Source organism: Pezoporus occidentalis, unplaced genomic scaffold (genome assembly GCF_034315485.1).
Source record: "Pezoporus occidentalis ecotype Australia unplaced genomic scaffold, CSIRO_AGI_Poc_V1 ctg278, whole genome shotgun sequence".
In the NCBI taxonomy this organism is placed as follows: domain Eukaryota; kingdom Metazoa; phylum Chordata; class Aves; order Psittaciformes; family Psittacidae; genus Pezoporus; species Pezoporus occidentalis.
In genome coordinates, this window is record NW_026914697.1 from 96034 (window position 1) to 109089 (window position 13056).

The window sequence follows — 13056 nt, forward strand, 5'->3', positions numbered from 1 at the left end:
AACTACATTCCTGAAGGCTAAGCAACAGCTTCTGCTGCCCTGCACTCAACAAGCCTCATGTTCAACAGTTCAGGGCTCCAGTAAGAGGCTGCCTTGTAATAGAAGCAATCTGACCAACTTCACACTTCATTCAGGAAATACTCCACTTCAGAGGTAAATACCTTAATAGCTGGGTACTCAGAGAATCTTAGCATCATTTCCTCTCTCTACTTGACATCTTCAGGGATGAAGAAGTGGAGAATATATTGTATAACCCCAGCAGCCTTTGGTAACACGAGCTCCCATTACATCAGTGTGGGAGGAAAAAGCTGCAGTACAGAAAACATGAATCTGTGGGGAAAGAGGCCCCATTCTGTTTTCAATGGTTTTACAGAAAAAGGAGACATTTGGATGTCGTGTCTCTGATCTCACCCTCCTTCAAGCAGGAAGAAAAGGGTTGTGAAAAGGGACAATGTTTGTCTCAGCTGAAGGTGGGGATGCTCCTCCTGTGTTCCAAGGATGAGGTTGAACTGGGTTTTCTCCCTGTCCAAGTGCTGAGGTCTTCACTGTGGATGCCAGTTGCTACCTCTCATGGAAGGAAATCTTTTCCTTTGGAAAAAGAGGTTTTTAGAGTGATCTTTGTGGAGATTGCCTGTGGTTCCTCCGGTTTGTCTGGTTCAAAGGGCTCTGGTTATATCTGCATGTTCTCCTCCTCTTAATGGTGCAAGGTTAACCAACAGACTCCTGGGGTGATGCTCTTCAACACAAACACTGAGCTGAAAGCCAGCTGTGCTCCTGAAGCCTTGCATGGTTGTTCCCAAGTCCCATATCCCATGAGAGCCTTGGAAGGGGTTGTGTCCATGTAGAGATAACAGCAAACTTTCACCCGGCATCCAGTGCCTGAGTTCTGGCTCTTCATCGGCCGGCGCAAGAAAACAAAGCCCCATCACTGAACACAGAGCTCCAAACACGTGGACAAAAGCAAGGATGGGAGCCGCAGAAGACCCTAGATGTGCAACATCCATGGAAAAGGCAGTGAGCTTCTCCTGTTCTTCCACAGTCCTCACTGCAGGGCTGTTCTCTTTCCAAACCCATGGCCAGGACTGGGTTGGTTTGAAGGGAAAACTTACATGAATCATGGTTAGGTCTAACTCTGGCAGCCAGTTGTGTCTAAAGGCAAGACAGATCCACAGTGATCTCTACTGCTCCCTCCAGCCGTAGCTTGTCCACTGACAGACATCCCCTGCCATGTATAAACAGAATGCACGATCCAAAACCCCGTCTTGTAACATACAGATGGATGCTCATGAGTGGCTGAGCATAAACTGCATTTTAATCCGCTCGGATTTCCAGATGGTGGGAATATTGCAGAATACCCCATTATTCTTGCTTGTGAAGCATCTCCAACCCCCCTCCTGAGGAGACTGAAGAGTGGCTTTGTCTCAGCTTTTCTGTTTCCTCTTCATAATGATTTCTTCTCCCCCCCCCCCCCCTTAAAATATTCAGTCTAATTTGGAGGCTTAGGAGAAAGGAAACAGCCCCACAGGATGCGTCTGAGCCCCCTGGGTGCATGCAAAAGCCATAGCAGGAAGCAGGCAGCAGTAATGTGGTCCCTTTGCTCACTCCTCTCTTAACTCAGGTCACAGACTTGAACTCCAAAATGCTGCTCCTAATGAAGTAATCGGGAGGGCTTTATGGATTTCATACCTTCAGCTGGAAGCTCCCCCGGAGCCCAGGCACACACAGGCATACATCATGCTGGCGAGAAAGGGACCACAAATAGTTCATGGGAATTCAGTGCTCTCTGGGATAACACAGAGAGGATTTTAATCTCAGCCTTTGCATTGCAGATGAAGATACGTCAACAATCTCTCTTCCATACAACAGGCGGTGCCTGAGGTCCACGTCCGTTGTGAAACAGCCCAAACCCAGCTCTTCTTCTGAAGGAAGGAGAGGAATGGAGAGATCCCAAACCCATGGATTGAGATGCTGCTCCTTGAGTGCCCTTTGCCTGACTCTCCCCATGCATTCCCTGAGCTGCAAGGCTGCCCCAGGGAGCCGTGAATTCTTACTCATTCCTTGGATTTCAGTTCTCTGCGATAGGGAAAAGGTAGGGACAGCACTGGCTGTGCTGGGTCCTTCTGCCATACCCACTCAAAGCCATCGGGCCACTTGCTGGGCACTCAGCAAGCCCTTCATCCTATGAATTCCAGATTAACCTTGATATTCCTTCAGTCAAACCTCTCCTGCAGGAATGCTCTTGGCATCTCCCACCCCCGAGATGAGCTTTGTAATAAAAGGCTTGTGCTTACAAAGACATTTCTCATCCCTGTTAGAAACCGGGTGTTCAGCTGATCTTTCCTAGTCCTCTGCTAATACAGATGTTAAGACATAAAGCAGAGCACGTAGCTGGGATATAGAATATATGATGTAGATATGTGGTGGAGCTCCTTCTCCTCAGCCTGCCTGCAAAGATGGGGGAAAACCTCCCATTTCTCTCCACTGTGGTAGAAAAAGCATTTTGAGAACTGTGGTCCAAAGAGCTTGGGCATCTCCTGCTCTGTATCACGTGCATCTATGTGGAAAGGTCTGGCATAAACTGCCCAAGGAGTGGGATTCAAGCCTTTTCTCAGCTGTAAGTTGCCATTTTCCTCCTGCAGACAGGTTTCCTTGATGCAGTAATTGTAGTTCTGTAAAACCACATTTCCCTCTGACCTCTGCAGAAAACCAGTCAGAGGCTGCTGGGAATGCTGGTGGATGGAGGCACATCCTGCACATGTAATTTTCCTGCGTGCCCATGGGCTTTATGGTCCAATCCTTAATGAGACAATCACTATTTTACCCAGCCCATGTGGGCAGCACTCCCAATGCACAGCTTCTTGATACCTTGGTTTGTGGCTTGGTGCTCAGCATGTGGCTCAGGGGCCAGTTTGCTGTGCACAATGGGAAGCAGCCTCTGGAATCAGAATGAATTGCCTCCAGAGCCCTGCATGGAAACAGCATTCCCAAGATTTACCTTTAAAGATGACAGGAATGTTTTAATGGGAGTTTCCCAAAACTGCTTATCCTGAGTACAAACCTGTTTCAAGGTGAAACAGTTAAAATTTAGCAAAGGTACAATTAATAGCAAAGAGGGTCTTTGCAATGAGATGCTCGAGTCAACCTTGTCCAAAACCAAGCTACTTGCATTGCACTGAGAAACATGGGAGTGTTTGAATCAGCTGTAGCTGAGTGAGCTGAGGAGGCTGGACCATCATGGGTTGGACCTCCTTGTCTGCAGCTGACACCTCATTGCCTGCTCTGGGTTGGGCAGGAAGGAGACTGCCTCATCTTCTGACTCTCCATCACTCTTGGATGCAGTGACATTCCCGCTGCGGGGAGGAGTGTCCATGAGCAAGCGTATCCTGCTGCTGTGGAACCTGCCGATCCCTGTGGAAGGAAAGTGGCACGAAGAGAAATGCTTCTTTTCACATTTCACATGAATCTGAAGGCTCTGCAAGGTCTGGAAGCAGCGCTCTGCAGGTGACTGTGAGGGGTGCAGTGGAGCATCACATCGCAGAGGCTCAGTTGAGCACATTTGGAGGTAGACCCGTGAACGGCTGCAGTTCCTGTGCGCTGACACCAACCGAAGGCTCTGCATCAACTCTGTTTTCTGCAAGCCCGTGAAGATGGATGAGGAGGAATGCAGACTGGCAGGAGAAGCATTGCTTGGTCCACATCTACTGAAGGCATTCAGCTCATGGTGACACAGCAGCTCCAGGCCTGGCCAACTAAGCAGGGTCCGTGTGCCCCATGAGGAAGAGTCTGGAGCTCTCAAACCCCTTTGCCACGCCGAGCACCTCCACTCCTGCACATCCATCTCTGCCTTAGCTGACCAGGCAGTGATTCAACCGTGTTCCGAGCCCATGGTCTCTTCCAGGCTGGAGCACACAGCGTGCTTCAACACTCCCAGGCATTTTCACAGCTTAAATTTAGATGGAGCTGAGGAACAATTCCTGCCCCAGAGGGTGCTCAGGCATTGGAACAGGCTGCCCAGGGCAGGGCTGCAGGCACCGTCCCTGCAAGTGTTCACACAGCATGGAGACGAGGCCTCAGTACCATGGGGTAGGGGTGGCCTTGGCAGTGCTGGGAATGGTTGGACTGGATGGGCTTAAAGGGCTTTTCCAACCCGGTTGATTCTGTGATTCTCTAAGTGCTGGTGCTACCAGCCCCATGTTGCAGTGTGTGCTTTGTGCCTCAGATGCTGCTCGCAGTGGAGAGCCCTCAGAGGAGGGCTGTGCAGGGAGCTCTATCTCAGGTTTCATCAGGCTAAGACTTTGACAGGAAACTGTAAAAATAGGACAGGAAAACTTAAAAAAGTTCTCCCTTTACTATTTCCTTCGAAGATGTTATTTCAGCGCTCGGAATGTCTGGCCTCAGAAACCGCCCCGGCCAGCTTTTCCTTCTCTGCAAAAGCCCAAACAGTTAAACGTGAGGAATGTGGCTGTGTTTGCATGAGGTAAGGAAATGACTAGGTGGAGAAAGTATTCCATGAGAAAGGAGTCCTTGACGGAGACCCTCGTGCTGTTCTCCCTGCGTCCACTGCTCCCCCTCCCAGCAAAGCTGTCACGTAGGAGGCAGGCTGAGAGCCTGAGCAGACACTTGGAGCTGTGCTGTGTGACTTAGGATCAGCATTCGCTCGTTGTTATAGCCATGTAAAAGCCCTGCAGTCGCAGTTAGGGCAACAGGAACAGGCACAGGACTTTCTGTTGGCTCCTCAGTTGGTTGGTGGCTTTTGGATGCTGTCCTTCCCCATACATTCGTGGTGTCTCTATGGGCAGGACATGGATTGCTCCGTTAAGCTTTTAATTTGGAAGCTATCGGCTCTCCCAGCAGGTTCTCCATGGGCTCCCTAGGGAACGGCCCCGCCACAAGCAGCCAGTTTGTGTGGGAATCTCTTTGGGTAGAAGCTTGCAGAGGGATGTGCCAGGTCAGTGCCTTGCCTTGGTTGCATCTTGCCCTTTCCCAGAGCCGTTTGCCTTGCTCCAGAAGTCTGGAAGGATGCAGACAGGAGGAGGTGCCAGGCTGTGCTGCCATGGCCTGGGGGGACCAGCCTTGTGCTGATGGAAATAATTCATTAACCCAGCCAAACTAGATATCAGCCTGGATATCCCCTGCCCTTGCTCTCCTCTGCTGGAGCTTTTAGAAAGCAACGTGGAAGCCTGCCAAAGCCTGGGGCATATGTTGGAGTGACCTCATCCCAGCGAGGTCTGTGGCTCCCTGGGGATTGCTTACAGGCAACGTTTGTCCTGAGTGCTTGGAGAGAAAGCCTTCAGCAGCGGCGTTGTTTATTATGGGAAGGAATTGGATTTTTAGCAAAGAAAAATCTCTCCTTCCTCGCCGCTCTATTTATTTGTGTTGTGCAGAAGGAATTCACCCAGCCCACGGCCGCGCTCGGGAGGGGATTCCAGCCAAACGGTGCTGGAGGCTGCAGGATGGGGTTGGGGGTGCAGAGGAGAGCTCTTCAGTCCCTTCCCCTCTGGACTCTGCTTACGCAGCTGGGTCAGGCATATTCGTGCCTCTAGGACTGTGTTTTAAACAGCAAGGTGTTGTTCCTGCTTTTCCATCTTTACCCTGGGATGTGAATTCCCACTGCAAGCGCTCGTTTAGCTGGTGACACCGCGCTGGATGTTAGAGAAGTGGAGGAATCCTTTCTTTTGTGAAAGGTGTCCAACAAAGCGCTTCTTTTCACAAGTTCTTGGTCAAAACCTACTGATTTCCGCAAAGGGAAAAAGAAGAACCAGTTAACAGGGGGAGGAATGTTAATTTTCAATGCCTCCCCCCTCCAGCAAAGCAGTAATTTGAATTGGATATGAAATAAAGTTGTAAATGGTTCGGGTTCAGGCGCTGTTTCAGTTCAGGTGGTACACAACACCCTTGTTTAGGGAAGTCTTCAGCTTGGGGCCTCCTTCAAAGGAATCAGCCTGGATTTAACATTTCCATGCAAACTAATGGCACTGAATATCCTAGGGAGCCATTCCCTACCAAAGACAGCCCTTGTTTTCATTTAGCACTGGGCAAACTGAGCAATAGAGGAGGTGTCTTCCAAGTGTTGTCCATAAATGTTTGATAGCCTCAGAGTGGTGATTTTAAAGTGTCTGCAACTGATTATTCTTTTCTAATGACTCCAAGCTGCATTTCTTCTCTGAATTATAGCCATAGCTGGCTATAAAGAGCAGTGCATCATTCTTTATCACCTCTTGGAGGAGCTTGGGCAGGCTCTGGCAAGGTGAACTTGGGTTAAGTAGGGTAGGCAAAGCCAGGGCAGCATCCATGGTCCTCAAGTGGTGGACATGGGGAAGCTGTGAGGTTCTGGATACTGGTTTGGCTGATCCGTAATGCACTTTAATGTCCCAGCCCTTCCAGCAGGACTCCATGCAGCACGTGGGTGAAGGCAGATGTCCTCAGCAACCATACAGTGTTCCTCCACTTACATCCTAGACACTCATTAGGAGAGTTCAAAATGTCTACAGGGATATTTTCAGGAAGCTGCTCGCAAGTGGAATAGCGTGGCTCAGTGTAAGAGCATGTGTAATGGCAAGGATCCCACCCATTAACTCCCCAAGGCTTTGCGGCTTGGAACTGTCAGGGATTCATTAGCTATAGGGGTTCCTAACGATCTCCATGACAACCCGCCAAACATGGGAACTGGGGATGAGGTCTATTCCCGTTAAGCTTCCTCTTCTGAGCACATCTGGGGCCTGCGTTGGCTGCAGGGTTGGGTAGATAAGGCTCACAATGGCCCCACCATTGCTCTGCAGCATCTGCAGAAGTCGCTAGGATAGGGGAGGTGATGCTTCAAAGCCATATGTGGAGGGAGGCTGGGGTTTGACCACAAAGAGCATAGCAAAGAGTCAGATTTCTCATGGTTAATGCAAACACGTTAATGCTTCAGCTCTGATTCTGTGGTGCCTTTTGCCATGTGAGGGCTTTCTCTCCTTGCTGGCTGCTCAGGATGAGTAGGCATGAAGAGTAACCTAATCTAACCTGATGGTGACAAGAAATCTATGATTCTAACTGTACTTGGAGAGGTTAAGTCAGGCAGTGATTGATTTTTGCAGCTACAAGTGATTCTAAAGGCCCAGATACGTGTTAAAAGTCTCCTCCATAGAGGTGAAAAGATTCTGATGCCCAAAATAAAGCCTGGTCCAGTATTTCTTACAAGCTCTTTAGTGAGAACTTTACCTGCAGATGGAAAGGTGGAACTCATCCATACCCTACCACTGGGCACTGTTATTGGAAGGCTGAGGAAACAGGAAGAACTCTCAGCTTTGAGCAAGGAAGCCACCTTGTCTCTGCTCCTCTAAGAAGTGTACCAGCAAAGACCAAGCTTCTAAAGGAGAACTACCTGTGACTGGAAAGGGGGATCCCAAGCATTGACTGTAAAAGGGCTTTAGACACCCAAGCGTGCATATTTCCTTAATCAAATCTGATTGGTGCCCCATTAAAAATTTAATCATTTCACCATTAAAATTAGCAACAGATGGGCGGTGGAATGCAGCCAGGCTTTCTGCATTCCAGACTGCAATTTCCTTGGCTTCGTTCCCTCCGAAGAAGTAATCTACATAAGAAACTCTATTTTTGTCAATTATTTGTTTAAAAAGGGGGTGTTCTCCCTGTGCTTTCGCTATCAATCTGGAGGAATGCTTGCTGCAGCGCGTCCAGCCTCGGCGGGGTGACGTGGGAGGTGCGAGTTTACCCTTTTCCTCTCTGTACGACTGAGTTTTGGGTTATACAGTTATGGGATGTGAGATTCTAGGAGCCCTCTGTAGGTAGACACCACAACGACATCAGCCACGTGTTCTCCATGCTGCTTTTGACTTGGAAAGGGGGAAAGGAAGGGGTTAACAAGGCTTCAAAGCAGCTCAGATGACGTTCACAAGTAAGCACATGGGTACTGCCACGTTCAAGCAGAGCTGAGCTGAGTTTGTGCCTCAAAGCTGTCAGTTCCCCTATGCTGATAGCTGGGGGACAGCATAGGAGCAGAGCAGCCCTTTATGAGCCTCCTCTGTACGGCTTTCCTGGGCACCAGGCACCTGCAGCTCACGATCTACGGCAATCACATCCTCTGTTAGGAGAGTTCCTCTCATGGAGAACCACTTTCCTCTATTTCTTTTGAGCCAGCCTCACTTCTCTGCCTGTGACACCTCCTGCTTCTGGCTCTGCAAGTGAGTCCATCTGCAATCTGCCTGTTCCTCCTCATGATTTCCACTTCCTCCAGCAGTTCCTTTGCAGGCTGGGGATGTTGTTGCCCTCCTGAGCCTTCCCAATTCTGCTGCTTTCTGAACCAGCCTCAAGGTTGACGTTTTGAGCAAGAGCCTTTCAGTTTTATACATAAAAGAAGAGACAAAACAACTCAAATGTTGTTGCTTTCTTTCCTAGGAATAAAGTAGAACAAACTAAAGCGTTAAACTTGGTGTGGCAAGGAGACCCTAATGAGGACCATGTGCTTTGGTACCTTGTGAAAATTTGGGTCAGACAAAGAAGAGGATTATTTGGTAACTCCTTAGTGCAGACACAGCCCGCATTTCTGGTCTGACTTTCAAATCCCTTTTATACCCACGTAATGGCACAATCATTACCCTTCTTCTTCTCAGATCCTACTTGCTCTTTACACCTCGGCGCCATCCACAACCAGACTTCTTTTGACACTCTCATTTTAGTTTCAAAGCATGGCTGTGCTTCCCACTGCTCAAGGAATACAGTTCAGAGGAGCATTAAGCTGGGAATAAGCAGTTATTGCACTCATTGATTCTTGCCCAGAGACAGAGGAGGATTTCTCGTATAGCTTATGCTTACCTCGATGCCAGGTGGGATAATGATAACCCAGATGAACCTCACACAGTTTTTACTCAGCGCTGCCACAGGACTGAGGAACGCACATCAGCACTGGCACTGGCAGTCTAAAGCCTGCAGTGATTTCCAGGTGATCTTTTAAAGCCCAGCATTAAGCCACCCTCTCCTGGTTTCATGCAAATGTAGGTTCTCCAGTGTGGCTGTCATGCAAACGTACCCTATGGGAGAAAGCTTTCTGTTTCAAACCATCAAGTTTATGTTTTTTCTTGCTTTTTATTCTTTGCACATGTGTGTAAGGGTTTAACTAGAAGGAGCTGATTGCAAAGATCATGCGTGGAAAGACTTATAGCTGAGAATTTGCAGGCCAAGAAATGGAGCTTTCTTTTGGGCAGTGTCTATATTACACCAGGACACTTCTGGAAGCAGAACTATTCATCTTTACATGTGATGCTCATGCTGCCCAGGGCTCGTGGCTGAGGTATAACCACCCTCCACACAAGTCTTTTGTCGCTTCACATGTCAAACCCAAATGTTTCACTGCAAAGAGAGCCGTGGGTTAATTTGGGGACTGATTTGGGTTCACAGCCAGTTACTGGGCACTTCAACATCAAGATTTCCTAAGCAACTTTGCAAAGCTCAGCCAGACTATGTGAAATAGCAACTCTTTGACCAACACCGAACATCCTTAGGCAGTTAATGGGGAATTTTCTGGTCTGACAATGACGTGGTTAAAGGTCCTTTTTCCAGCCGCAGATCAAACACTTGCATGCAATCGTCTATTCCCAGGCGAAGGAAAATCCCTCTTGTTTCAGAATCTTCTTTCCTGATGAATGCCTGCTGTGCTAATATCCCTAATCAAGGGTCATGAGAGCCCAGACAGTGGCAAAGCCACATTCCTTAGTGCAAACAAGCCCTTCAAAATATTCTTGGCTTTAAGGGGTAGGAGGATCCTTGTTGGGAATGGGAAACAGGCAGCATCTGGGTTTCAAAGATGTAATGAAAATTGCTAGGGGACCTTTAAGAGTTAAACCAAAGAGATTAATCACAGTGACATGTATAACAGCAGGAGGCTGACTTTACACAGGCTGTCAGAGAGTGTAGAAATCCTTTTGTGGCATTTACAGTAGACATCATGGGGAAAGGTTTGGGAATCCTTTCCCAGAATGTTTGATGGGTGAGAACTGGGACTCTTACTCTGCAAGCCAAGCAGAAGTGGTCTGACAGCAAGACACCTCCATCATCCTCATGTTTATGGTATACAGGCTGTCAGGCCCTAAGGCTGTCCATGAGAGATGCTTGTACTATGTCATCTCCATAGGCATCTTGGCCCCTAACTGTAATGAAGAGTCATTGCTTTGCTATCCCCAGCAGTTGCTTCTTTGCCTGACTTCATATCTTGGGTTCATTCGAAGGCCAGTACTTAAAAGGAGTGTCTCAAGGCATTGAATAAGTATAGCTCATGGGAAAAGGCTGAGGGAGATCAGGAAGAGCTGTCTTGGAGAACCTCTTGGTAATGACATGAAACGTACAGCAGAAAGAAGGTCACCACCTCCAGTACTGGGCCCTAGCACCTGTGTGGCTGTGCTGCTAGGCAGGGGAACAGACACCCTGTGTTGCATACAAGCCTTTTTGTGTCTCGATCTAACCTGTGGATGTTGTTGCTCTCCCTCAGACTATCGCACTGGTCCCTGCTTTAGCCAAGTGAATAACCAGATGTGCCAGGGCCAGCTCAGTGGGATCGTCTGCACCAAGACCATGTGTTGTGCCACCATTGGAAGGGCCTGGGGTCACCCGTGTGAGATGTGCCCTGCTCAACCGCACCCCTGCCGCCGAGGTTTCATTCCCAACATTCGGACTGGAGCCTGCCAAGGTAAATGCCATGAACGTGTAGAGGATGTTTCCTTACCCATCCTGGTGGGCACTGACAGGGTGAGTGATGAATGCCTGCCAGGAGCCCCAGTTCAGAGAACAGTTCTCTCTGTAAGCTTCTCTAAATCCATCATTAGATGTCACAGAGCATCCCCATGGACCTTGGGTGTCTCATGGGATCATCTAAGATTATCACAGCCCAGTTAAAGAGTCTCACCATGCTGTGGTTCTCAGGTGACATCCTCCATCCCACAAGATGTAGATAATCAGGCTAGTGTTTCTCCCAGTTTAAACCTAAGTTGCAGTCTTCCATATGGCCTCTTTTTGTGGTGCTGCTTCTGTCCCAACCCTGGAGCATGATCAGCACTCGTATTGGGTGGCTAGTGCTCTGTAAATTGTATTATTGGTTCAAAATGGAAGCTGTGACTCCTTCATGATCACACAGGCAACTACAATATATATAAATCACACGCTTAGAGGCTGCATCCAGGGTCCAGGGCAACCAGGCACAAGTAGCAGAATGGTCCATGGAGCTCCCATCAACAGATACCATTGGCAGCCTCTCTAAGGGGTTGCAGGGGTCTCCGTTCAGAGTTGCATGAATTCCTTTCTGCATCTGCAACTAACTTCAGCCTTTACCTGCTATGGTCAAAAGCCAAAATTGCCATCCAAATCCCACAGGACAAAACTGGGAAGGCTGAAGAGGAGAACTTTCTCGCTGTCTATTGTAATCTGTGTTTTATGGCCCCAGTATCTTCAGGAAGGCTTGGCCTATTTAATAGATTTGTCACTCACTGTTAGTGCAAGCAGGACTGGAGTCTAGATCAGATCTGCAGCACACAGGCAGCGTGGTTCTGAGCAGCAAGTACGGAGGTCTTCCTGAGATGCTTTGGAAAGCATGGTGTGCCCTCACTGACGTGGACACCATGGCTGCAGGATGAGCCTGGGACAGAGCTGAAGAGCAAAACCCGAGTGCATAGGTTCCCCCGTCTGCCCTGTGGCAGATGTTGCTCTGAAGGCTGCAGGAGGACATCCCATCAAGCCACTTCTCCTTCTCAACCCAGCTACCAGCCTGGAACTGAACCACGAGGGGGTAGACACATGGATGTTTGCTTTGGGAAACATTGCTATACTTTTGTTCCCCTCTTGCTTAAATAGATAAGGCAGCAATATATTTATGCCCATTTTCTGCCCTTCACCTTATTTCTAATGTGATCTGATGGGCAATTGTGTTATGAAACGTAAATCCATGTACTTTGAGCAAAGCTGCTTCTTCCTCATAGGGTTCTCACCACGATGGGATTGATAATTCATGTGTTGCAATGGCTTCACTTCCTAAGACCTTTGCTCTTCTTCCTGTAGATGTGGACGAATGCCAAGCCATTCCTGGCCTCTGCCAAGGTGGAAACTGCATCAACACAGTGGGCTCTTACGAGTGCAAATGCCCAGCGGGTCACAAGCAGAGCGAGACCAACCACAGATGTGAAGGTAGGACCGCAACCCCCTGCACAGCTTCAGCAGCCTGCTCAGCACAGGGCTCAGGATACACGCTGGGAGCACGAGGGCCATTCAAAACTGAGCCTCTCTGCTCCCAGGGCATCTCCTGGCCTGGCAAAGTAGAGACGTGAAAGAGCTCCCATGCCAGCCTTGGTGTTAGCTTCCAATTAGGAGGGAGTACGGCAGGCATGAAGGCATGATAGAAAACGTCCTGCAAAATGCATTTCTGATCTCTTTGCCTGCTTCCCAGAGCCCAAGGCAGTGAGGAATGGAGCTTGCCTGATCTCTTGAACTAGGAAGAGGGCTTTATTCACGTAGGTGTTTTCTGAAAGATCTTTTAATGGCAGCACAGGCTCATTGAAGAGATGGGACCTCTGGAGGGCTTTAGATCTTGACTTAGATCAGGACTGGCTTCAAAGCTGTATCAAAGCTCAGTCTGAGCCTTTCCTTTTGAGGCTCTTGTCCCAGGGTTGCACCACTCTCCTGGTAAGGAATATTTTCCTTATCCACTGGATATTCATCCTTTTGCAGCTTGCAGCTTGTTGCCTCTGGTTCAATAGAGGGACTGGAAGGAAGGCAAAGCAGGTGGAGTCTGACTAACTGGGATGGTGATGGTACAAGGCAAGCAGAAATGAAATCATGGCCCTCAGTGCACTGCAGAAGGTCTGATTCCAGGAGATGAGGGTATGGAGCAAGTCGGTGCAGAGATGCTTCACTGAACTGGTGACATCCTTCCAAACTGACAAGTTGGACAGAACCTGAACCTTGTCCTTCAGTACAAAGCAAGGGCAAACAAAATGCCTGCCAGCATCCTCTGAGCATTGATCCTGTGTGCCAGTGGCCTGGTACTGTCCCAGTCCCATTGGGGAAGCACTC

At 48.8% G+C, this 13056-nt stretch overlaps 1 protein-coding gene across 1 annotated transcript in view; it reads left to right on the top strand.

Annotated features, from left to right (window-relative positions):
- LOC134166988 (fibrillin-2-like) overlaps positions 1–13056 on the top strand; it is a 95886-nt gene that overhangs the window by 30930 nt on the left and 51900 nt on the right. Inside the window, exons 8-9 of the mRNA XM_062625176.1 lie at positions 10487–10684; positions 12046–12171. Of these exons, the coding sequence (XP_062481160.1) occupies positions 10487–10684; positions 12046–12171 (324 nt within the window). The remainder of the gene's footprint in view (positions 1–10486; positions 10685–12045; positions 12172–13056) is intronic.